The 24,848-nt window shown below is 43.9% G+C and overlaps 1 protein-coding gene across 2 annotated transcripts in view; it reads left to right on the top strand.

The window, feature by feature from the left end:
* The first annotated feature begins 8,814 nt into the window (after window positions 1–8,814).
* HDGFL3 (HDGF like 3) overlaps window positions 8,815–24,848 on the top strand; it is a 42,352-nt gene continuing 26,318 nt past the window's right edge. The window contains exon 1 of one of the 2 annotated variants that reach the window (XM_032123048.1): window positions 8,815–8,953. In XM_032123048.1, coding sequence (XP_031978939.1) covers window positions 8,870–8,953 — 84 coding nt within the window. In that variant the 5' untranslated portion in view covers window positions 8,815–8,869. Of the gene's footprint in view, window positions 8,954–11,896; window positions 11,966–24,848 lie in introns of those variants that run through there. The other variant, XM_032123049.1, reaches the window with a different exon arrangement.

Here is a 24,848-nt window from a genome sequence, read left to right as displayed (position 1 = left end):
GGCATTACATGAATGGACAGAAGATTTGAGAATTGCTTTTGGTCCCAAAGTTCCTGCTCAGCTCTAGATTGGCATTATGCCCTTTGAAAGTTTTAGTGGGAGGTTTGCCTGAGTAAGACAGGAGCATCGTGTCCAGGGGGAGCAGCAGTCTATTAATACCTCTCCATTATAAGACTATCATTGCCAATTCTGTTTGGCTGCTTCATCTCGTAATACTCTCTTTGACTTTCTTAATACTAACCAGCCTAAATATTTTATGCTTGTCTTCCAGCAATATACTAAGCCCTTTGCTGCTACTACTCTGTGAAGATAGGTTATAATTTTTCTTCTGAAAACATTCTCTTCTGAAATATTGTAGTTCCCTGAGCTGCAGTGGGAAGGTTTGAACTGGGGTTCATGTTCAATAAGATAGCATCCACTTAAACGTGGCAGCTAAAAAAGAAAATAAACAAGTGGACAGAAATAAGCCATTTCCTTATGAAGCTGCTATGTTTTAATTACATAGTAACGCTGTCGCTTCTCTAGAAAAATGTATGTTTCCTGGCTTATGAGGATGTCTCTGCAAGTCTCTGCAAATAATGCACATTTGCTAGGATGTGTATTGCTTTGTAATATTTACATTGGTTTTGTATCTTACTGCGATTTTACATTTTAGCTACTCAGTTTTTCAGTGATAGGAATCAGGAGCTACTTCACTGCATCAAAGTAGATAAAGTGGCACAAACAGTAGCAGAAACAGACCTCTGACTTCTAAGAGACCTAGTGCATATTGGCTATTTGGTAGCAAATGCAGTAGCCCTGATTTTTCAATGTAATATTTATTATTTATAAACATGTAACTTTTCAAACTCAGAAGAAAAAAAAACATGCCTTCTTTGAAGAGGGCAGTGTTGAGAAAAACAAAGTCAGACTGTGGGGAAAAAGATACATTATACAACAAAGGCTCACTGAAACAGTGGGCAAGGTAGTATTAATTATACATTTTAATCTTAATTGTTATTAAGCATGCCAACTTCCTTTCCTCCTCCACATCCTACTCATGACATTTTCTTTTCAACTTCTATACCACTTTAATTCCAGGCTCCTATGCTAACCCTCACTCATTAGAGGTGTGGTAGACCTAATCAGCTGCCCCAGGTTTTCTGCGAGGGATGGAGTTTTGAGAAAGGAATTCAAAAGAAATGAGGTTACAATTCTTAGAAGGACGTGTCATGAGCAGGAGTACAGGCTGCAGATCTCTGAGAGACAAATAGGTGAGCAGGATATGAGGTTTGGTTAATGGAGAAACAATCAACATGTGGCTGCCACATGACAAGATGTAAATAGAAAGGGGCAGACTTGCAGGCCATCACAAGAAATATGATCTGGAGGTAGAGGGTGTGTGGAATGTGTGAAGAAACGTGCTTTTAAGAAGTTCTCACGGGAGGCAGCTGGAACCAGTTCTTGCATTTTGCAGGGTGGTGTGCTGATCTTTCAGAGTACACCAGGAGGGTTAAACAATAGCATGTCTGACCAAGTGTGGTGGTGGTGGGTGCAGCAACTTCAGTCCCTCCATCCTGGCTTCCTGTCATGCCCTGGAGAGGAAAAGAATGGCTGCCCAGAGAGCTGAGTCCTTATTTGTTGAGAATGATGGAGGGAGAGAAGGTAACCTGCCCTGTTTCCTGCCTGATCAGCCATGACTTACTTCCCCTGCAACCCATCAGCTGTAATATCATCCATATCCACTTCCCCAGGCACTTCTTCACGCCTGTTTTCATCCTGGCACCCAACATGGTCATCGCCCTCAGCATCACCACAACCACTAAGCCTGAGGACTCTCCTCAGTGCTTCAAACCCAGTAGTATCTCAGTCCTTACCTCAAGGTCCCTTTGAGGACTCATCATCCAGGAGCCAGGGAATGATGGAGTAAGTCTGGGCAGGATGGGGGTAGTAAGGTGAGAAAAAAAAATCTGGTTTTGGCTGGGATACAGTTAATTTTCTTTACAGTCACTCATATGCTGCTGTGTTTCGGATTTGTGACTAAAGTGGTGTTGACAACACAGGGATGTGTGGGACTTGGCTGCCTACTGGAGTTAACCCACAACAAAGAAGCAGCAGGATGCTCAGTCCAGTGAAGCCAAGGTGTAAAACACAGGTAAGACAGGAAGAGGATGTTTCCAAGTGACTCTTGAGCAAAGCAAGGGCTTGTAAAGAATGGCCATATCATCAAAGGCACTACTTCACATGAACTGGAGAAAGAGGGCATGTGGATGGGAGAGGTCAAGAAAGATCTACAGAGGTCAAATGTGGAGAAAAGTGCCTTCACAGAGATGAAAAAAGCTCATGGAAGAAGGAAGATAGTGAGATTTGGATGTGGCCTGGGTGAAAGGCATGAAGGGAGATGGGCATAAGACACAGTTTATTGATTTGAGTCACTGAGAGTTTGGGGATGTTGCCCCTGGAATAGAGAAGGATGATCTGGAGAAACTTTCAGAGGTGACATGCTGAGAGTTTTTCTGCTGATTTTAACAAAGTTGGGATTACATTCTTGTCATTTAGTTTGCATTCTGTTAAACTCTTGCTGATGCCAACCTATCTAGGAAGAAACTCCCTACAGAATTTTTTTTTTTTTCCTGCAATAACACTTATACATTAGACTGCAGTACAACAGATGAGATTCAGGGCTCGGGTTCCAGAAGTGTGAATTCTTGAGCAAGAGGTACATCCCATCATCAAACTGCTGCTCTTGAGAGGGGTTTTATGGTACAAAGCAGCAGCAATCTCCAGAAGCTGAATGCTAGCTGCATTATTTCTTTCTGTTTCCTGGCTTCTGACACTGTCGTTCAGGTGATACAAAAGTGAAGTTACAAATCCCCTTAAATAAATATGTTCTGTTGTCTATGTTGGGATGTAATTATTCATTAAATCACATTTCAAAAGGCATTTTGATGAATGTACCAGAGGGCATCCTTTTCTCTGGCATACCAGAGAAATCCTTTTCTCCAGTATTTATGAGGGGAAACTACGATGGGGTAAGTGTCACGAATCTGGCACTAAATTTATTGTTCTTGTCAACTTTCAACATACTTCTCACCCAATAAATCTCTGAGACTTTAGATGACACATCTAAAATATTTCTCCAGAGGAGAAATATCTGTTGCAGGTTTTCTTTCTTAGGTATTATGGCTTTATAGCTTTAGAGGTGGAGTTTCTCACCTGGCCATTTGAAGCAGCATTTTATAGATTAGCATATCAAATGGAAACGAGAATCGCTAGTTTCATTGTAATGAATTATGTCTGTAACAAACACTTAAAATTATGGGAACAGCAAAGTAAATTGTGCAACTTCTGTCCATCAAGATCATCTTCATATCATGTGTAATGTTTATAGAAGTACAAGGTTTTGATGAATGTTTCTCAATAAAAGGCTGCTAAAACATCTCACATGCCACAAGAGAAAATTCAAACAGTGAAGTTGCAAAGTCAGATAGTTAATGTTGTGAAATACTCAGATTTCTGAAAGGTTTTTGATACAATCTTTAACATAATGTTCTGATTTGGTTTTTTTTCCCCCCATAGAAAATCTCAGGCTGGTTAGCACTTAGAGACTGATAGGTCATAGAGTCCAACACCTTTGAATGCCGTGTGGATTTCCACATAAGCTGATGAGCTAACTGGCAGCACAGTGACAGGTCATCAGTCCTTGTATGGAGAACTTGCCAGCAGAGCAAGAGAATGAGGTGTACTGGGCTACAGCATTTTGTTAAGATAATGTGCAGTTTTTCTTGATTTATTCTAAGATACTCTGAAATCTTTGTCTTCTTATACACATACCTGCTTTTACCTCTCTTTCTTAATCCCCTTCTGCTTTTCTCACATCCTTTCCAGGCTTTAACTTCTGCTTGCATTCCAGCTTTCCCCAGTGCTCTCACAGGGAGCCATTTTTTCCTCTCATGAGCTTTGCTTTCTCAGTCATCTCGAGTCATGAACTGAATTGCATTCACTTTAGCCTAGAGCATGTTTAGTCCAGACAGAACAAGAGTCTTGTTTATTAATCCCTGTTGAGTGTGTACAAATGCTTTTCAGACTCTTGCAACTCAGCTACATTTATATGGTACCTGGAAATTTGGTAATTTTACAATTACTTCTTTTACTGTCATTGTCAGAAGAGTTTTGAGTCATCATTGAAAATTTCAATTCTAATGGTTAAATTATGAAAGATATGCAAGCAACTAAAACCAGAGGTTTGAATTGGAACTTGTTAAGCAGCACTGATTGTAGGCATCTTTTGCCTTCTGTAGCTTTAGCTGAAATGCCTGTAGAGAACAAGGAATGGCAGCAATGCATACTTGCTAATAACATTTCCATCCCATACAAACCTTTCCAGCTTATAGTGGAAAGCTCCCAAACAGAAAGTTAATTTTAACTGAAGCACTTCTATCTCTTCTGCCTCTAGGATACATGTTCACACCTCTGCAACATGTAAAGCAATCACCTTAAAGATTGTCTAATTTAATATGATTAGGAGTGTATAACATAAGAAGATTCATGAAACTGAGGATAGATAACTTGCTCCAGCTATGATACACACCCTTCTCCCTTCTAAGCTTATTAAAGAGAAAGCTTGAGATCCCCTGGTGAGCTTCTTATCTCCAGTAATTAAGAATATCCTAATGGCCATGGTAAGTGCCTTCTATGCATGTTGGAATGGACATAAACCATCATGGCATCTTTCTGCCTGACATGAAGTAGCTCTGTGATTTCAGAAAGTGCTCTCAGACATGTCTTGCACAGGGGAATGGCTCAGTTGTGATTCAGAACCATTTCCTATTAAAATATTTAACAGAGAAACACTACCTTACTGTGGTCATAGGCAAAATACTAATCATGGTAATCATTACTGACACATTTTTACATACAGGAAAAGGAAATGCAGAAGGAAAGAAAATTATATCAGCCATAGTTAGGTAAATAAATACTTTTACTTCAGTATCTGACAGTAAAGTTGATTGTACAGGTGGCTATTCTGCAGAGCATTTGCAGTCTGATGTCAGAAGAGACTGGAGCAGGGAAAGCAAAAATTGTAAGGTGGCCAGGGACAGAATGTTAGAGGCAAATATAATAATCCATGTGGCTTCCACAGACACAGTATAGGCAGCTTGTCACAAAATGGCAAGTGCAAGATACCAGCATGAATAGGATTCACGTACCAGACTGTCTGCATGCAAATAAGTGTGTGCAAAACCATGATTGGGGAGTATTTAATGCAAAACTTACGTATGTTTAAAAATTTGTTCATGACTTTGGAAGGTTCTTTTGAAATTAGGCCTTCTTTGTCCTCATCCTCTCTTCTTAAAGATTGATCTACACTTTGAAATCAATGAAATCCTTTCACTGTGAAAGTTTTCAACCAGGAATGTGTAGCTATTTTTTTCCTCATATGAATTGGGGAGAAGTGATCAGAACTAGCTGAAAGCTTCTCAACAGCTTAAGAACACTGTTTCCTGGGAATTATTGGGAAAGCAAAATTCAGTAGCGTGGTAGTGACTTCAAAGCAGTTACCTCAGACTCCATCTGTCCTGGGTGACTTAGGGTTTCACTCCTGACCACACTGCTGGCCCTGCCACCTCCCTCTCGGGCCTGCTGAGCCTCTGTCATTACTGTCTCCCCTGCTGATACTTGTGTATACTGCCCTGCTCTGGGAATAGAACCCCTGTCTGGCAGGGGGAGAAGTGAGAGAGAACTTGGTATTATCATTCTGGGGAGTTTAGGGGGAAGGAGAGACCCATCCCTGCTGCAGGTCTCCCTTGCTCCGTAAGGACATGGCTGTAGCTGCATCTGTGACCTGCTGATCTTTGTGCCCAAAGCAGCCCCAGCTCTTGGCTTCTGTAGGCTTAGGACCTGGCCTATGTACATGCAGTGCATATATTAGCAAGCCTCTGCACCCCTGCACTCGCTGTTATGATCTGAGACTGCTCTTGAAGTGTTTGGAAGAAACTCTCTTCACTCCTCTTTTCCACTTCTGTATGGGAGGAATAGATGAACTCTCCTTTGTAAGAGAAGAGAAAGGAACAGAATACAGGTGACCTAGCAGGAGATCTCAAGCTTTGTATGCTGTGATGAGTGACTGAGGGGGTAATGCACACTACGAAACTCCTCTGCACCTTGTGCCAAGGTTCTTTTCTGTGCTGTTAATGTGTGGAACATTTGATTTGGTTTTTCATTCGTCAGCAAGGAAATTTGCTTTCCCTTCTCCGTCTTTTCCCAGCATCTTGGCTGTAGCTTGATGGAGGAACTATCTGCAGAGTGTTCAAGAGTTTTCAGCTGGCCAAACCTGAACAGTTCTTACCGTAGCAACTCATTTATGCTTTGCCATCTATAGACACGAGGAAAAGAGCTGCATCCTTGCATGTCCATGGGATGAGTTCTCTTTGGAGCTCTAGTATATGACTATCTTCACTGCGGACTAGAAACATTATTCATTCACTGCATTCTCTGCAGACACCAGTGTGGGGCAAAAGGCAATAAAAATGTGCACATTGCAATGAGATGTTTCAGTTCCGCATCTAGTCGCTTCGAATGTTGCTGTTTTGACATTAGCAATACATTGTTGTTTGGGTGTGTATATAAAGTGTACAGTTTCCTTTAGCAAGAAATTGGCACACAGCCTGCTCCTTTCTCTTTAAGGTCACTAAATAAGTTACTAGAAAGAGCTATTCATATATCTGAGATGAAAAGCAAACAATGCATTAAAAAAAAAAAGTCAGCTCCACCTCTCTAGTAAGTATTCTGGTTTGGGGAGGTAGCAGAGGTGTAGGAGGTAAGACAGCACATAGGATTATTCTGGACAGAGTCAGGTCAGACTCCCCAGTTCCTATACTCAGAGATTTTATATTACATTTTTCTGAAGGGAATTTAAACTGAAATTAGGTATCAGTTTAAAAGGATACAAAATCCTATTTGATGTGAAAGTGAAAGTGAGCTGTTGGGCCAGATGTATATACTGCAGATGGCTGCAGTGGCAACCCTGTCACTGATCAGTACTTCAGAACAGGTAACAGCACTGAGCACAGTGCAGGCTAATCATCTAAATGTTTATCCAGCTTTTTGGAATTCTTTTTCTGTTATTAGTCTGCTACTGATACCTGAGCTAATGATTTTACAGCAGTGCTTCTACCAGCGGGGAAGTGCTTATCCTTTTTTATGACCCAGAGTGAAAACTTTCTTGACTTACGTACTAGCAACAGCAGCATTTGTGCTCCAGAGCCACATCTGGGGGCACCATAAACAGCAGGTCTTCTTGGTCCTGTGCCAGCCCAGGAACAGGTGCTAGAAGAAGCATTTATTTATCTTATTTTTCTGCCATTACCAGCCCTTGCAGACTGGAAGGGTTCTCTGTGGTCCATCTACTCCCTCACAGAAATGTGACCCTACTGTCTTCAGCCATCTATTTCCTTCATCAGCAGGAACTGCCTGTGGCCAGGTGCTTTCCTTGGGAATCAGAGAAGTGCCAGCCAGAGCTGGTATTTCTCCCTAAACCCAAAGAGAACAGCTGCCATCTTAAATGTGGGAGTGGTTGGACAACCTATTGCTACAGTTTCAGCCAGACCTGCAGAAAAACCTTTCCTAAACTTTGCTGCTTGTGACCTACCTTTCTAGTTTCGCTCCACTAGATAATACTTGAGTATGTCAGTAATAATTGATGTTTGAATATTACAGCTGACCTGATAACATTATGGTAAAAGCAGCAATATCTGGGATTTGTGAGTTACCACTGCTTCCCTTCCACAGGGAAAAACTGGCATCACTTGGCAAGCAACAGACCCCAAACACCCTGTGAGAGGAAGTCCCCCTTGTGCAGCTCCGAGGTCCATGGCTTGGTGGATGTGGGTTTTAGTTTTAAGCTGAGAAGGCAGGTGGAGGGTCTGGCAGTGGAGAAGAGGCTGGGTACAGAATTGGGACAGCCTTGTGCTTAGGAGCCAGGCCGTTGCCTAGGGTCTGCTCAGGCTCCTTGGCACGGGGAGGGCTCAGGAGGGGTGTGCAGGCAGCCGGAGGAGCCGGTCCGTGCTGGGCCTGGGCCTCCATGACGGGGGGCCCGGGCTCTCCCAGGCCCAAGGGCCGGGCGCCTTTGGCCGGGGGACGCGGGCGCCGTGCTGCAAACACCGGCCGGCTTCTCCTCGCCGCCCAGCTTCCATGTCGGGCGCGCATAAAGAACCATGTCATGCTTCAGCGGGGAAGGGAGGGCCGGGCGGGACTGGAGCGCTCTCTGCTCTCCTATTTTCATAGAAACCGATCTGTGTACCTAGAAAATAACAGGAAGGGAAAGCGCGGGGGGAGGCGCGAGCGGGGTGGGGGGGGGGGGATAAGAAGATCCTGTTTTCGGTCGCTGCCCGAGGAGTAATTCGTCGGAGACGGCTCCATATTCCCGGGGCCGCGGCGGCTGCGGCGGGGATGGAGCGGGCGGCGCGGGCGGCGTAGCCCAGCGCGCACGGGGGGGCCGCGGGCAGCGCCGCGCCCGCCGCCGCCGCGGGGCGAGGGCTCCCCGGCCGCCCCCGCCCGGCCAGCCCGCTCCCTGGTACCGGGGGCTGCTGGGGTTGTGTCCAAGGCCTCCCCCTCCCCCGCGTACACACTCACACACAGACACACGCACACACACTCACACTCACACACACACCCCATCTCCTCCTGCCGCTGCCGCCGCCGCCGCCGCCGCCGCCGCCGCCGGAGATATCGGGGATCGCCCGCGGCCCGGCCCCGCTCCCGGCTGCGCCCCGTGCCCGGGCGCATCGCACCCCGCGCGGGCTCGCCCGGCTGCCCCCGGGGCGGCGTGCGCGGGGCGGGGGGTGCGGGAGGGCGGGGGGACACACGGCGGCTCCCGCGGCGGCTCCCGATGGCTCGTCCGCGGCCCCGAGAATACAAGGCTGGAGACCTGGTGTTCGCCAAAATGAAGGGGTACCCGCACTGGCCGGCCCGGGTGAGTACCGAGGCGGGGGCGCCCGGCCCCGCGCCGCCGCCCCCCTCGCCCCGCGGCCGGGCGGGCAGCGGCCGGGCCGCGGCCAGGAGCCGCCGGAGGCCCCGGCTCCGGCCCCGCCGGACGGGGGGCCGCGGTGCGCGCCCACCCCGCTATTATTGTGCATCTTTTCTTTGATCTGTAGATTTCTCCCCGGCCCCCCGGGAGGAGGAGGAGGAGGAGGAGGTGGAGGAGGAGGAGGAGGAGGAAGGGGGAGGGAGGGGGGCGAGCGCGGGCTGTACCTGGGTTGTTATCGCGGGGAGGAGGCTTGGGGAGCCGGCAGCCCTGCCTGCATGACAACGATGCTGTTTATTATGCGCCCTCCCTCGCCCCGGCCCCCGGCTCCCCCGGGAGACTCAGGGGCCCCCGCCGCCCCCCGCGGCCCGGGGCAGGGTAAGGCCGGGCAGGGCAGGGCGGCCGCCGCCTCCGCGCCAGCGCGGCCCAGGGACCGGCCGGGACAGCGCTGCGGGCCGGGCCCGGGGACCTTCGGGGAACGGGCACGGCCCGGGGCAGGGACCGGTCTGGAGGGGGCGAGGCCCGGGGTCAGGCTGTGGGTGTCCCCGGGGCGGCGGGCGCAGGGAGCTCCGCTCGGCTCGGGGCGCGGAGGTTGGGTGGACTGAAGCGGGGTCTGGCTCTGTGGCAGCTCCCCAACCCTGGGAACACGGCGCTGCACCCAAGCTTTTTGGGTCTCCCACACCTCCCGCCGCACCTTGCCCTTTCCTGGGTTGACTTTCTTTCACAGGCCTTTGTCATTTTTTGTTTTACACTGCCATGATACAACTGAGGTGCAAAGGCATCGTGGTCATTTGGCGGTCAGCTAAGCGCTGATTGTACTTGAACATCCATTTCTGGTGCTGCTACAATAACGCAGGGCAGAGCTTTCCCTGGGGGGTCTGGTACTGGCACACTTACATGGCCTGTCCCTTCTCTACTCTTTGGTCACTGTTGTGTAAACTCACTAAGTAACACGTGTTGTGGGAACTCTTGGCAGGCATCAACCACTGAGTCTGTATTTACTTGTCTTCCCCGGCCTTGCTGGGATGATTGGGTAGTGCTTCATGCCATCATTCGCTAGTCAAGGAAAGTTGCTGTTCTTTATAGACTGTAAGGAGCATGAAGATAGTGAAGAGTTGTATGCAACTTGCAGGGAAACATGAGCAGGGTAGAGATGAACTGGCATTTAGCATTACCCTTGTCAAGACAGTCCAGGAAAAGGATGGATATAAGTGCTGGAAGGGTGTCCTGAGCAGAACTGGGAAGCAGAAGAAGTGTTGTTGAACAGCAGACACTGTACAAGGAGGGAAGGCCAACACAGCAAGCTGAAGCAAAGGTTGGTGAAAAAAGAATAGCGACAGGGTTCTAAATATCCAGAAGCCTGGTAATGAGGTGGTGCATGCAATTATTTTGGCAGAGCACGCTAAAATTAGCATGCAAAAGGCCGAACATAATCAACAACGGGTTGTGGTTTTATAATTCTACCATTATACAGGTTGGTGGATATACTACCTAAAAAATGGCAATTTATGTCAGCAAAACAGCACGAGCCACTGAAAATTGACTTCTTTCCTACCTCTGTCATGGTTTAATTTACTGTGAAAATTTTAATGTGAACAGTTGAGACCATTACCACGTTGAAGCATGTTAATCCCTTTCCTTTTTGAGCCTTTGTAAAACTCCCATTTGTTTACTCGGAAGCAGAACAGGGCCTTTTGGTTTAATGGCATTTTCTTTCCTTTCAAAAAATCATTATATGCTATGCAGCTGGTCAAAGCTTTTGACTCGTTACTAAGTAGGCACCTGAATGGCAATAATACCCAACAAAGTACATCCTGACTAGGAAAAAATAGGTATGCTGTTCACATAACTCACTTCCTTTGTGCAGACTAACCGGATGTGAAGTTCAAGTGAAGAAAAAGCAGTGTCTAGCTTTAACATGACTTAGCAAGTAGAGGCAGAACCTGTAGAGAGCCCAGAGACTACCGTCAGGTGGGAAGAGAGCTGTCAGGAGAGGGGAGCATTAGTACTGGGTGTTAGTTCAGCAGAGTGTCTAGAGGCACAGAATGTGCTCCTGTAACTTGTGGTGCCATTACATACAACTTCATGGTAGATCAGGCTGATGTCTACCTGAACCTTGTTAAAATTACAGTTCATGCCATCTTTGCCAGGACTTTTCTTCATCTTCTTTGCCAAGTTTTCCTGATGTGCACTTTCTCAGTTAAGGAAAAACCTAGTGAGGACATTCGTCTTTATTTTGCTTCCCAGAAAATGTCATTGCATACAAATAAGGGGAAAAGAAATATTTGAGTTGAGAATGCAACTCAGATACTTCTGATTAACTGAATGCCCTTTATCCAGGGGATTCACTTGTTTCCAGATCCTTGAGTGGTTGCTAGCTACTTCTCTATTCATTATGCAATTAGCATGTTTGATCTTTGTATTCTCATAAAAAACTTATATATTTCATGCTAATATAGTAGCTTAATAATACGAGTAACAATACATTTAAATGGCAGTGTTATTGCCCCTACCAAGTGGTGTTTGGCATCAGTGAGACCTTTGGCATGAATTTCCTGTCTAGGGACAAACTTCTTAAACTGTGTTTAATAAACCTGCGAAGTGTTAGAGCAGGACAGAAGGGATCTGCCTGCCCTTTAATGGAGCACACAGACGTAACTGACCTGGCTCAGAATCAGCCGTGTATTTTTGTGCACATGGGTAGTGTCATGCAGAGGAGGTACCTCAGATCCCAGAGGCTCCAGCAGCAGGAGTGCAGGCGTGCCCCCAGCTCAGTGACTCCTGTCTCTCAGAAGGACGGTGCTTGTGGGCTCAGCCAGCTCCACGTGGCACAGCATCACTGACAAACCCAGCACAGGCAGCCCTCTCAATTCCTACATTAGCTTCCCACCCTCTCTCTTTGGAGCTATGTTGATCCAGAGATCAGCAAGAACAAGCCTGACAAACCTGACTTCCATCCCTGTGAGTAAAGAGAGAAAAAATGTGCAGAAAGTGGCTAAACAGTGGTGATACGCCAGGGCACCATTGGAAAATTGTGTCTTATAACGGATGGAGTGCTCTACCAGTCAAACTGCATTTAATGTTTCTTTGTGGATTGGTCTAGAATTCATTTGAGAAGGATGGAATTTGCCACACTTGGCCAAAGCAATAATGGTCAGATACCTGACGGCTGAAAGAGGTCACTTAGGTCTTATTACCTGAAAGGGCTGCTTTGAGTTTTGGTATTACATTTTCTTGTGCAAAGCCAAAATTTCCTTTGGCTTGACTGGAGGACAACAAATAGGTTTAGAGTTGAACTGAAGTTTAATAATAATGGTAAAGGAAATACAGTTTGGTTTAACGTGGTTTTTATGTTTGTCCGTGATGTCTGTTGTCTTCAGATGCTCATCAAAAATGCAGAATAAATACCAGCTGGCCAGGTCATCAGTTGCTGTAATCCAACAAATAACAATTGTGTATCCAGAGAGTATGCAAAAATAGAGGGAAGATGCCATTGTGGTTAAAAGGTAGAAAATAAGAATTTAATTCATTGTATATTTCATGAGTGGTCTTTGCCCTTGAAGCACTAAATCCCCCTGTGTCTTACTGCCTTGTTTGTAAGACAGTTAACAACACTTTTCCCTTTAAAAAGGTGTTGTGGAGACAAAATCGCTAACGTTTATGAGTTTCTTTGATACTACTGTGATAGGAGCTGTATTAGCATATGGAGACAGAAAAATCTCTTTCTTCAGACACCCTAGTTTATCTAGGATAAATGTCCTGGTTTATTGAGAAATTGTCACTCAGATGAGATAAAAGAGAAAAACTAGTGGTAGATTCAGAAAGATCGATAATGGTGTTTGTTTTATGAGTGACCCTGAAGAAACAATAGGCACTTAGTTGCTGAAATTAGCTGCTGATTTAAAAATAGGAAGGGAGCTGTTAATGCAACTGTAGAGAGCAGAGAAAAAGTCTGGAATGACCTCAATGAAATAAGAACATGCCCAAATAAATGGCTGATGCCATTATTGAACAGAAGTCTGGGACTGTGCAGGTGGGGAGTCAAGAACTCTATCTGGATAAGTACCAGGAGTTTGTGTAGGGATGGTAAAATTTATTTGGGATTATACAAGAGACCCAAGAAGGTAAGACAATGTATCTTAGTGTAAAACACATGGATGCTTAAAGCTGTTTAGAACACACTGTGTTGGGAGGAGAACACAGCCTTTAAAGTGTTGGTGTCACGCCATTATGAGGGTGCATTTACTGTCTTGTCAGGGCGAAGTTCCTATTTCCTGGGCTCCTGTTTGTCTTGTCCAGTTCCTTTATTGCTACTCTGAATTAACTCCCACTTTAACTCCACATTTGCTGCTTAGCTAACAGTCCTCCTGTGACTGCCACTGTTAAAAAGCACCTGCCAATAGCAATGGCAGAATGGGATTTGGGGCACTTCAATGTATTAGAGTTGCAAATGGATGTGAAATTTTCAGTATATTGCTTAGAGTAATGCATAGTAAATGCTGTCACCTTAATGGGAACTAGTGTCAGTGGCAGGCTGAACATCATAGTGTAGTGATGGTAGTTTTTAGCCCAGTGTATATTTGCAGTATCGTTGACTGTGTCCCCCCTCCAACAAGGCATGAAAGTAAGGCACCTGCAAGTATGAACTAAAATAATTCAGGGGAAGGGTTTGAAGGTAAGCTTGTGCCTAAAGACTGTGTGAGATGACAGCCTAGAAAGGCTCACAACGCTGTGGTATCGTAATGTAATATAATGTTAGACACTATTAAAAGAGATGACTACTACAGAGTGACAGAAGACTTTCAGTATCAGTAAAATAATTTTGAAAATATATTTTGGAGACCCCTATGCAGATATTTTAGTAAATAAGCCTCTGACATCCAGTTCAGTGAAGTATGGATGGAGCCAGTGGGTTGGTTGTGGTGCAGCTGTGGGTGTAGGACCAAAGCCTACGTTCTGACATCATTTGATAAAGTACAAGGTACAGAAACAGCTTTAGTCTGTGGTAATGGCCAGTGTGACAGCTTGCAAATATTGAACTCTCCAACACATCATAGAAGAAAGGTTCTGCATTTTAAGTGTTTGATATTTAAAACAGACCATTTGTTTTTGTATTAGTATAAGAATAAGGGAAGGTGGGTTTTTCCCTGGCAGGGTTTATCTTTTTTGGCAAAGAATGACAGACAAAAATCAGATTAGATCCAGAAAACTTCAAAGGGTCCATCGAAATAGACAACAGATCTTTCTCTGTGTTTTTCTGCCAAAACTTGGTCTGCAGTCTTTTGAGCTTTTCTCCTTGGCCATTTGGGACCTGTCCAGTCCTTCACCATGTGCTTTTCTCCCTTCCTCCTTTTGGTTGCTCTGGTTTATGACCTCACTTTTGCCATGTTACTAAATATGAGTCCCCTGTGACTTCTCCTTTACCAACTCAGAGCTTCTTCAGTCTCTCTCCCTCTTTAATTATGTACCTCGCTCATACATCAGTCCCTGGAGATCTGCAAGCAGTTTTTCCTGGCAGGTCTCTGTTTGTTCCTTTCTGAGATGAGATGTGATTTGCTGATCACTGCAAAGGTCTGGCTTATCCTAGGAACTGATGGTGAGGTCGTGGCTTCTTCAGGCAGCACTTCCATGAGTTCTGCCGTGGTGCATCAGAATAGAGCACATTTAAGGCAACAAGTCCATTGTGGAATTGTTTTTACTTTCTAATTCTTCTGCACCACGTTGACACATGTTTCTTAGACAGTATTTAAACTTATTTGCAGATACCTGGTCATATCCTAGAGTAGGGGTGAATGCATTTTCAGTGAGTTAATCAGTTCATTGAGTACTGATTCCTTCACTTCCTAAAACAAAAATAACAAGGAGTAGAGCATAAATTCTCCTAATATTTGAAAAGTAGGGAGCTTGAGTAGCTAATGGTCTTTCTCTGTCCTCCTGCAATCAGTTTTAAGTTTAAAACTGATCCGTTTTTTAATTTAAAAGATTCCATCTGAAGATTGTAGCATAAAATGCCATCATTTTTATACATGAAGTCGAACCACAGCTTATAGTAAAACCTTGCTCTTGTTTGGCAAACAAATAATTTTGGGGGCAAGATGTTCCATGTTTGTTGTTAGCATGGTAGGAGTATATGGGGAAACATCTTTAAAATTCAGTTCTTTAAATCTCTCTATTGTTTTTTTTTTCTCTTTAATTAGTTTAAATAATTAGCACCAAATGTGCAAGTCTGAACTTTTTGTGTAGATCACAATAGATGAATACATTTTCTCCTGCAGTGTCACAATTTTAAGTCCAAATGAAGCTAGTGCAGAATAAGATCGTTGTCTCAGAACCTTTGAGGCAATAAGCAACTCAAGTTTTTCACACCCATACTCTACAGACTTTTTGTTAGATCCTGTTCCTTGTTACTTTGAAGCCACTGAATAATTTTCATCAACCGATCTCATGGAAATCGTTGGATATATGTTTTGGGTGAAGGAATAGTGCCCCTTTCAGTGAAATCTGTATGTTGCTACTACAAAAAGATAGGAGAAATATTAGTTTCCCCTCATTAATTGACAGATCTCTTTTTTTTAATTGGGTAAAGAACCTTTTAGGAGCCCCAACTGGAATGAACTTTTTTGTAGACAGCAAAATGAAGACAGAGTTTTCAGGCTTAACTCTTCATTTCCTGATTTTCCTGTCATAATACCACATTAACAGGTCTTCCTGCATTTAGGGTAATAAAAATCTTGTCAGCAAGTGATTGTTGACAGTAAGTATATACAATTGTCATTTGAGGATAGATGAAAGGACTTCCTGATAATGCTGAAGAAGTGAGAACAATGGGGAGAGGTTGGACATTTTAACTGTTTGAAATGGTGGTGTCTGAGCAGTAAAAACCTTTCCACTGTGTACTTGAGAGGCATAAGGAGAATGAGCCTGCCTGAGGCCTCTCAGTAATACTGTAATTTGAGTGATAAATATAGCAACAAACACTGGGAAGTAGTCTGTGTGGAGCAAGCAGGAAGAGGTTGTGGAGATGGCTTTTTAAAGGTGTTAGGAGTTAGAACATCAGTACTTTGCTGTTTCCTTAGGTACTTTGGTACTTTTCAAGGCTGCTCCTGTGCCATCCATCTCTGATCCCTGCCTCCCATGGATGTGTCCCTGTGTGTACAGACCCACCTGTCCTGTGCACAGGTACACATGGAAAAGATTAGATGCTTCAAACACAGGTGTAGCACATGGGCAGGACATCAGCTGGCTCAGGACACCAGCAGAGGCAGCATCAACAGCCAGCAGTTTGGCTGAAGCACAATAGGAGCAACGAGAATGAGCCGTTATTTGAAAGATTCCAAGAAATATTTGGCAAACAAGACAGTATCATGAGGTAAAGCTTTTAGAACTTAAAGAAGGAAACAGATCCTTGCTTCCTCCTCTTGGGAAGGTCTCTGCAGTACTGGCTTTGCACATCTGAGATTGTTTCATTCAGTTGTGTAGCAGCCAGTTCTAAACGTGATACTGAAATTGGATATAAACTGCAGATTCATTTCCAGTTTTCCTTTCTTCTACTCAGACTGTTTGACATGACAGGCTTGATAATACTTTTGCCTGAAGGGTATATGAGACCTGGGTTTGGGATTTTGTTTGTTTGTTTGGGGCTTTTTGGTTCTAGAAAACAAAAGGAAGGTACAAAATTTGAGTAAATACTGCAGCATGTTAACAAAACAATGAACTTCCCATGTTATGAACTAGTTCCTATTGCCCCAGTCTGAAGTTCCCTATCCTTCAAGTGGTCTCAGGTCAACCCAAATATTATCCTTGGCATCAGTGCTTCTCCAAAAAGACACATAATGTCCTTGAATTTCAGAAGAATTTTATCTCTGCCTCCTGGCCTTTTGTAAAGCCCTGCTGAAATCTGAAAATGCCTTCAGAGTCAACATAAAGGGAGGAGATGATGTGCTCTGCTCTGGGCCACACAGAGCCCAACATTAGAAAGGACAGGTGTCCATAGACTTTGGTCTCTGCCTTAGAAAAGTATATTTAAATCTCTTTCAGCTTTCCATCAGCAGATTGAAAGGTTAATTAGCATACATCTGTAGCCCCGACAATGCAAACTGGAAACAACTGTTTATTTTGCCTTGCAGCAATGTGTAAAAAGCCTAGAGAGAGACTGTTTGCCAGCTCTGGTTTGGCTGCTTGAATAGAAGACATCATATAACAAACGAGGAAAAACAGGGCAAGGAATATCATACACCAAGGAATTTCTCTAAGACAATCAGTTAACAAAACACCCTACATGCAGCAGAGTAAGTAGGGCCAGAGAGGAAGGAAAAAATTCCAGGCTGTAGGGACCTTATAGATATCACTGTGGTGTCACTGATGTCAACTAGGAAACAGTGTGTCAGCCTTTAAAGTCAGGAACTTTGTCCTCCTTGAGCTTGGAAGGCACCTACCTAGGAAGCCACTTAAAATACAGAGAGTAAAACTACACCAAAGGCAATGAGCAGAAGAAACTTTAAGTTTGGGAGAGCTCAAGATACAATTGCACAATAATGCAAACCATTTCTGGGAATCAATCCCGTATCAGACTGGGTTACTAAATGTACTAAATATAAGTACATATTGAAACTTAATAATAACACAGGGAGTGACCTTACAGGGATGTGTAGCATCAGTCTGGAGATGCAATCCAGGTGGGAGAAGCAGGAAAGTGCAAGGAGAGGAGCAAAAGCTATAGCTGCAAGGAACAATTCTGGAGTTTACTTCCTTGATATGCTGATGTGTTTTGCATACAAAATCATTGGAATCAAGCAGCTCTTTTTTGCAAGGTTTTTTTCGGCTTCACAAATCTTGTATTTTACAGCATTCTCACCTCCATAAAGGGTTACTGTAAACCCCTTCTTTTAATTCTTGGAGGATGGTGTATCTTCCTCATCCAGAATCTCCTGCATATGAAGAAAACAAGAATCCAGGTCTCCATTCCTGACTTACCCTAGCCTCTAACCTGTTGTTTGGTAACGAGGAGGCAGTTCCTGCAGCTCCTCTTCTGCTTAATCCTCTGGGAAAAGTTTGGATGTAGGGCACTTACAGCTCACCTTTTCTATGGCACTCTATGTCTTCCCTTGCAGCAGCTGTGGGGTGGGAGCAAGCGAGGGAGGCACCCATGGAGCAGTGTTTGGACTCACATGTGCCCTGGGTTGCCTGTCCTGACAAAGCAGCATGAGGTGATGCCAGAAAGTGGAGCACTGTACCTCAAAAGGAGATTTGTATCCTTCCTTCTCTTGAGTTTTGCCATTCTCTTTCCTACTGCTTGTGCAGAGACCACCCAGGCAGGATGGCTGAGGGAGGCTCCAAAGCCAGCAGGCATGGAGGGCTGTGTTTTTCACCCCATAGCAAAAGCAAAGCTGTCCATGTATGGCCTCCTTCTTTCCTTGGGACAGAATTGTGTCTGTGTGTAGATCAATCCCACCAGCCCCAGGGATTGTTTTTGGTGTGTGCGTTGCCCTAAGTATCTGTGTATTTTTCCTTAGCTTCATTTAACATGTTGCCAGTCTGTCCATCCGTGTCCTGCACAAGGCCTGGCTCATTCTCCCGGGTGCAGTTGCACCCAGTGGGGCTCTCTGCCCACGCTGGCAGGACGTGTGTTTGTGTATGGGATTGCTGCAGAGTGCTGTGACCTTTGCAGCACACTGGTTATTCAAATGGAACTTGTGGTCCACTACTGGCTTCCTGTAGTATTGCTGCTTCCAGCTTTCTCTCTTATGTTGCCAATCCTTTTTCCCAGCTGTGTTAGGTTTGTCCTTTTACAGACTGAATTTCAGTTTACGTGCAGCTCGTATTTCTCCCAGTCCCAGGACTGTGAGTCAGTTGTCACTGGGTTTACAATCACTGGGTGTGGGGAACTGACTGCACATTTCTGCATACACACCTACGAGCATGAGACTGAATATCTGCAAAGGTTCCCCCCTTGCTGTCCCAAATGCCTCTTCCAGAACATGGAAAAAGATGCTAAGGGAGGCAAATCCTGGCAAGAAACACACCTAAGCACGGCATCTCATGCCAGGCACTGTGTCCTACTGTAGTGGCATGTTTCTGTCATCTTTTTCTTAAACTAATTAGCTGCAAGTTGGTTTTCAGCCCAGATGTCATAGTTTCCATCCGAGCCAGTGCAAATTTGTATTTCTGTAAGGATTTCTTCAGACACTATTATCTGGAATCCAATTAAGTAGCGTTCACTCAGGATTAATCGCATGTGGAAATGTTTGCAGAACTGAGGTTCCTGTGTTCTTAGCAGCATGCTATTACTGCTGTATTTCGCTATGCCCCAATAGGAAAGGGCTTGGGAATTCCATGTGTTACTTGCCCTGCACAGATCCACTTCTTGGCTGTCCTGGGTGTTATGGAATAGCAGAAGGAAGATGATACCTATCCCAGTAGTTTGCTCTCTGAAAACCGTGTCCCAAAGGCAGAGAATGAGTTTGACTGCATAAAGATTCCTTGATTTCGATAAAACTGCTTACATGTGTGCTGCCGTGCCTGCAGAAACATAAAGTAGGGCCACAGCCTAAGGGAGAAGGCAGACGTTCATCTTAAAAGAGAAAAAAATAAAATCTTACATTCCTTACTGCAGTGCCTCTCCAGATACCAGGACTTTTGAAAGATATTAGTGGTGCAGCAAACTCAAAAGATAATTCTTTTCGTATGGTGTCTGGGTCAGGTGACTTGCATATGTGCACATTTTCAGGTACCCCTTTTGCTGCTTTTTATCAGAAGTTCTTTTTCAATATCTTCCTCATGTGCAAATTTTATTTTCCTTTGTTACAGTCAGTATTTCTATCACAGCTTGTAGAAGAAGGTAGCATAAAGCTATTAAGCCTCATGGTTAGAATTTTAATGTCTGCAAAGTAGTAAGTTTGTTCTATCTGTTAATATTTTGTGTTCTTTGCATTTATTTGTGCGGCTCTGGAGCTTTTTAACGTTTGTAAGGTAGTGGGTCAGTTTTGTGAACAGATTTTTTGAATTGGTACTTCTGGTAAAATGACAAGAACTCCTTGTTAAAAGATGAGAACAGATTAGAGAAGACACATTTGTCAGATGGGGCTCTTCAGCATTAAAATGCTGTGAATGTTTGCTCTTTATCTTTTAGAAGATGCTTTATGCCATTTCCTGCCTCACAAATGAATGGATTCACCTGTGTATATAATTGCCATTTTATTGTGCTGGATGAGATCTGATCATACAAAGACAATGGCTTTGTTTATGCTGCCAAACTGTATGCCCAGCTGTGCTTGCAGGATCAAGCCTCTAGCTGTTAACTTTCTAGAAGGCCATAATAATAAAGATTTTAGTGGCAATATGTTCAGAAGAAATGCCAGCTTCTTCAGCAGATGTGGGAACAAGGGGAACAATTTTTTAATGAGAAGCTTATACTTTTTCTGAAATATTTGCTGCTAGATGATGGTGTTAGTTTGCTTGTTTGTCAAATGTCAGCTAGGCAGTGACCTGGTATAATGACAGGGTGTCAGGGTTGGAACCAAGACAGATTTATTGAAAATGATGCCATCCTGAGTGCTGCATGTGAGGCTGATTGGGGGATCGTGACAGGTAAAAGCAGTGTGAGCTAAAATGCTGTGGTTGTGGAGCATGGTTTGGACACATCATGTGTCATCACCATTGCATTAGAAAGTGGCAGAATTAAAATTTTCAATACTGACAGAAAGGCTTTTGGTTGGATTTTGTTGATTTGTATGAGGTCTGTATAACTCTGTCTGGATCCCAGTATAAATTTGTACATGCAGTGTTCCCTAATGTCCTTCCTAGTTCCAGATCCGTGTATCACTAACCAAGTCCTCTTCCATTTGTAATTGCCTTTTCCCGTTTATTTGTACAATATGTGTTAGAATAATATGCTGTTTCTTTATAGTGGCTTTTTAAAACAAAATAGTAACCAGTTTTAAAGCATGCTTAGTGCAGATGCCATCTCTGATTCATAGGTAAAGAGTGTTTTAAAAATTGAATATTAATGTATGTGGCACAGTTCCACACATGTAATTTGTCCCTTGACAACCTGTATCCTTAAAATTATCCTTCTGGTTACCTCTCCAAGTCTGGGATAGAAATGAGAAACAGTGATGGCCATGAGGTTATAGAGATGGAAAGTTAGAGAAAATCAGAGGAAGAAAGCAGATTCTGGAGTAAACTTCGTGACATGACTGCTACTGAGTTACTGGGTTTTGTAGGTAACTTGTGTTCATGGCAACACCATATTCTGAGAGGTTCTCTGAGAGTAACACAAAATACTTACACAAACCTCATACATCTATTCAGCTTAACATACTGGATAGAAACAACGGATATTAAAAAGGAACTCTTCATCCTACACATATATAGACATATAGGCAACTTCAAGCCCATGATTAATCCATGTGAATTAAAAGAGAGTACTCACGTGCTTAAAACTCGTATTTAGTGGTTTTGATGTAAAATATGTTCTTTATAATGATGGGCTGCCACCCTAGCAAATCTGGTCACTACCATATTGATGTATTCATCTTGTCTCTGACATTAATTCCACTTATATTTCTAAAAATACATGTTTTTATTTTTCATGTTTTCATTATTTCATTTGAGTTATTTTTTCTAACATGGTTTAGTAATTAGGAATTAAGTTCATAGGTCTACAGTACATAATGGAGTGCTTTGTATATTTTAATATAGTTTCATTTCTGTAAGCTGCTGCTTGAGATTGGGGGATGGGGTTTGAGGAAAACGTTCATTTAAATAAATAAAGTTGTTATTCTTTTAGGGACTACCTAAGTAAATTTCAGCAACTTTAGAGTCAAAACTAAATGAAAACTCTCATCCTGAGGTTTTGGAAGCAGAAAAATGGGCAGGTGGGGAGGGGTATGACTTGGCTTGGAAAAACTTGTTCCTGAGTCTCTTTAGGCAGGCGGATTAAAATTCCTAAGAGTTCAACCTAGACTGAGGGACTTTGCAAAGGAGGCATTTGACACCCTAATGGCAGCTCCTGGAAATCCAAGCAGAGATTGAAAGCAAACCCAGTAAAAATGCCAAAGCTGGGTCCAAGTGCTGCACAAAGACCACTGTGACTCCATGAATCTCTTCATTCCATGGTTTTAGCAACCCAGTTCACATAGGCAGAAGTTCCATCCTAGCAAAATAGTCTGGGGGTTTAGTGGGTTGGTTTGTGCCGTAGATGGTGGCTGGGGCTGGGGGAGTAATGGAAACAGTTCTTTACAGGCCGTTGTTAGGTTTGGAGTGACCAGGGGCTTTCAGAGACCCTGAGCCCTTCTGCAGGTACACGTTTGCAGTTTGGCAGCAGAGGAAACAGAAAAACCTGCCTTTGCCAAACGATTGCAAATCACTCCATTTCGTTGCCTTTGCAATTAGATTTCATTGCTTCTCGTTCCCCCCAGATTGCGTACGTGCCGTTGTTTTTTACGTGTTGCTTGCATCACAACAAAGCAGTTGGCCTGTGTGCCAGTGATGCTCGGTGATTAGACTTTGCCATAGCCCCAAAATACAGACTGAGGCCTCTCCCAGGCCACCACCTACCCGTGAGCACCGTAAGTGCAGAGATTGGGTGCTGTGAGCGTGGCTGTGCTGCTGCAGCCAGCCCCGGGCTCTGGAGTCAGCTGCACCAGCCCCGGTGCCTGCAGAAGATGCGTTTGTGTGGCTGCGGCGCTGCGTGCGCAGCTCAGCTGGTGCAGGCTGCCCGTGCCTGCACGGGGCTGGGTAGGTAACAGGGTGCTTTGGCTCAGGATCCCGAGAAACAGAACTTGATGTTTGAAGGAGTTGCTTAAATCCTGCAAATAGATGTTCTGGTGTGAGCACATTAAGACCATGAGTCTTTATGTTCTGTGGGTCCACAGAGAGCAGCATAATGAAGACAAACACATGCTTGGCTGTGTCTCCATTCCCTCTAGAGGACTGGTAGGACACTCGTAGTCTCGTCTCTGCTGCTGCTCCTGAACCTCAGAGGGCTGCAGGATACTAAAAGTGCTCTGTGTTTTCAAGGGACAAAGATTTTGTGTTCTTTTCCCAAGTAACAGTAAGCATTTTTTGTATGCAGGCACTTGTTCAGTGGCAAGGAGTGTTTCAGGCCCCTGATGTTATATCCCTTAGCTGCAACTGATGGTAAGAAAACAGGTCACAGAGGAGACAAGCAGGAGGGTTTTCTGTACCCAAAAGCCCAGATAACAGTGGAATCTCCAGAGTCTCAAGCTTGAATCCTCCCTAGCATGAGCTGGGGGCTGCAGTAAGTGAAGCAGATTGTTCCTTTCTTTGTCTCTGGTATGTGTGTGTCCACCCTGTCACAAACTGGAGGGTTATGTTCTCCATCAATCACGTTTCCTTACCCAAAGCAATCTTAGCCACAAGCTGTAGTGTCAGGGTTTTGTGTATTTTTTGGGAAGCTGGACCAAATACTGCACAGGGATGCTCTGTATTCTTCAGCCTGGGAATATTGCGTAAATACCATTTTTTTCAACTGACTTTTTGGGGTAGAAAACGATACTGGAAAAGAAATGGTAAATTAAGCCAGCCAAGTCTAGGAGAACGCAGTCTTCTGGAAATTTGCTTACCTTTTGGCTTTAAGTGTGCTGATGGGAGTGTAAGGACTAGCAACACTTCTTTTAATAAAAGATTGGACAGTGGAATATGGAGCTTTGGGTGGAACAAATGAGCTTAAAGTATAAATTCAGTTGTATTTGACCAAATGTCAACACTCTAGGCAGGCTGCATCTAATTGGAAGTGTTTTGATCAAGTTAACTGGCAAAAAAAATCCTACCTCATGAATATAACATTCTTCCTTAAAACCAATCAATGAAATAGTAACATTCTAGTGTAAATATTGGAAGGCAAAAAGATATTCCTTGGTCTAAAGAGTTCTTGTATCACCCATGCACTCCTTGGAGCAGATGAGATACAGAAGGTGGCAGGGTTTATCTGAACACTTTGGGGAGGAAGACTGTATGAGTTTCCATGTCCCTTTGGCTTTTAAGAAGAGAGTGGGAGAACAGAAATACAATGTTTGTGAATGTCCAGTCCCTAAAATTTCTCACTTATTGATATCTTGACTGGTTAATTAATTTTTATTTGCTGTATGTCTTCTAAACACTTTTGTATGAGCATTTCTTGCACACTTGTATATTTCAAGACAAAAATATTTGTGGTAAGATGGTAAAGTAGGGTAACCAAATTTTGTCATTAGAAACTGCTTTCATTTGGTGTTAGTGGGCTCACTCTGATTTGCTTTGGTGAATGTACATTGCAAACAATATTTTGGTATCTGAGGAATAATTCAGATAAAGGAGAACCAAGCCTTCACTGTGCTTAAAGGGAGGAAAAGTAAATGCTAAATGCCTCACAGCTGGCAATATTTGTTTAAAATAAACAAGCTCTCCCTACCCATACACAAATAAAAAGTAATTTTGTGAGCCATGAAAGTTAAGAAGTTTATTTTTCTCTGGCTTGCTTTTGTGTGGATTTCCTAGTGTCTGATGTTTTGATTCAGCCTGCATTGCCAGCTGTCTCTCAGCATATGGACTACTTGTCTGCCCATCTTCTGTTGGACAGCCTATTTATCACAAAACATGGGGAAACTTAATATCTCTCTGGCCTTTCTCCTTTTGTCTGGTTGGCAAAATTGTCTGGTGTGTCCCTGAGTTATTGCAGGTAAGAGTCAGACTGAAAATAGTGTGATCAAATCCTTTTCTTTCCTTAGGGAACAGACTGGGAAAAAAAGAATCCTAGTGGTAGCACCACTGCTTCATTCACAGTAGCAGGGAAGCACTTCATTTGGAGAAAACAGAGCATCTCTGCAGCAGCCTGACTTTGAGG

The sequence above is a fragment of the Corvus moneduloides genome, chromosome 13 (genome assembly GCF_009650955.1).
Source record: "Corvus moneduloides isolate bCorMon1 chromosome 13, bCorMon1.pri, whole genome shotgun sequence".
Taxonomy (NCBI): domain Eukaryota; kingdom Metazoa; phylum Chordata; class Aves; order Passeriformes; family Corvidae; genus Corvus; species Corvus moneduloides.
The sequence above is the reverse complement of the archived record's forward strand: the minus strand, read 5'-3'. Positions and strand labels throughout refer to the sequence as shown.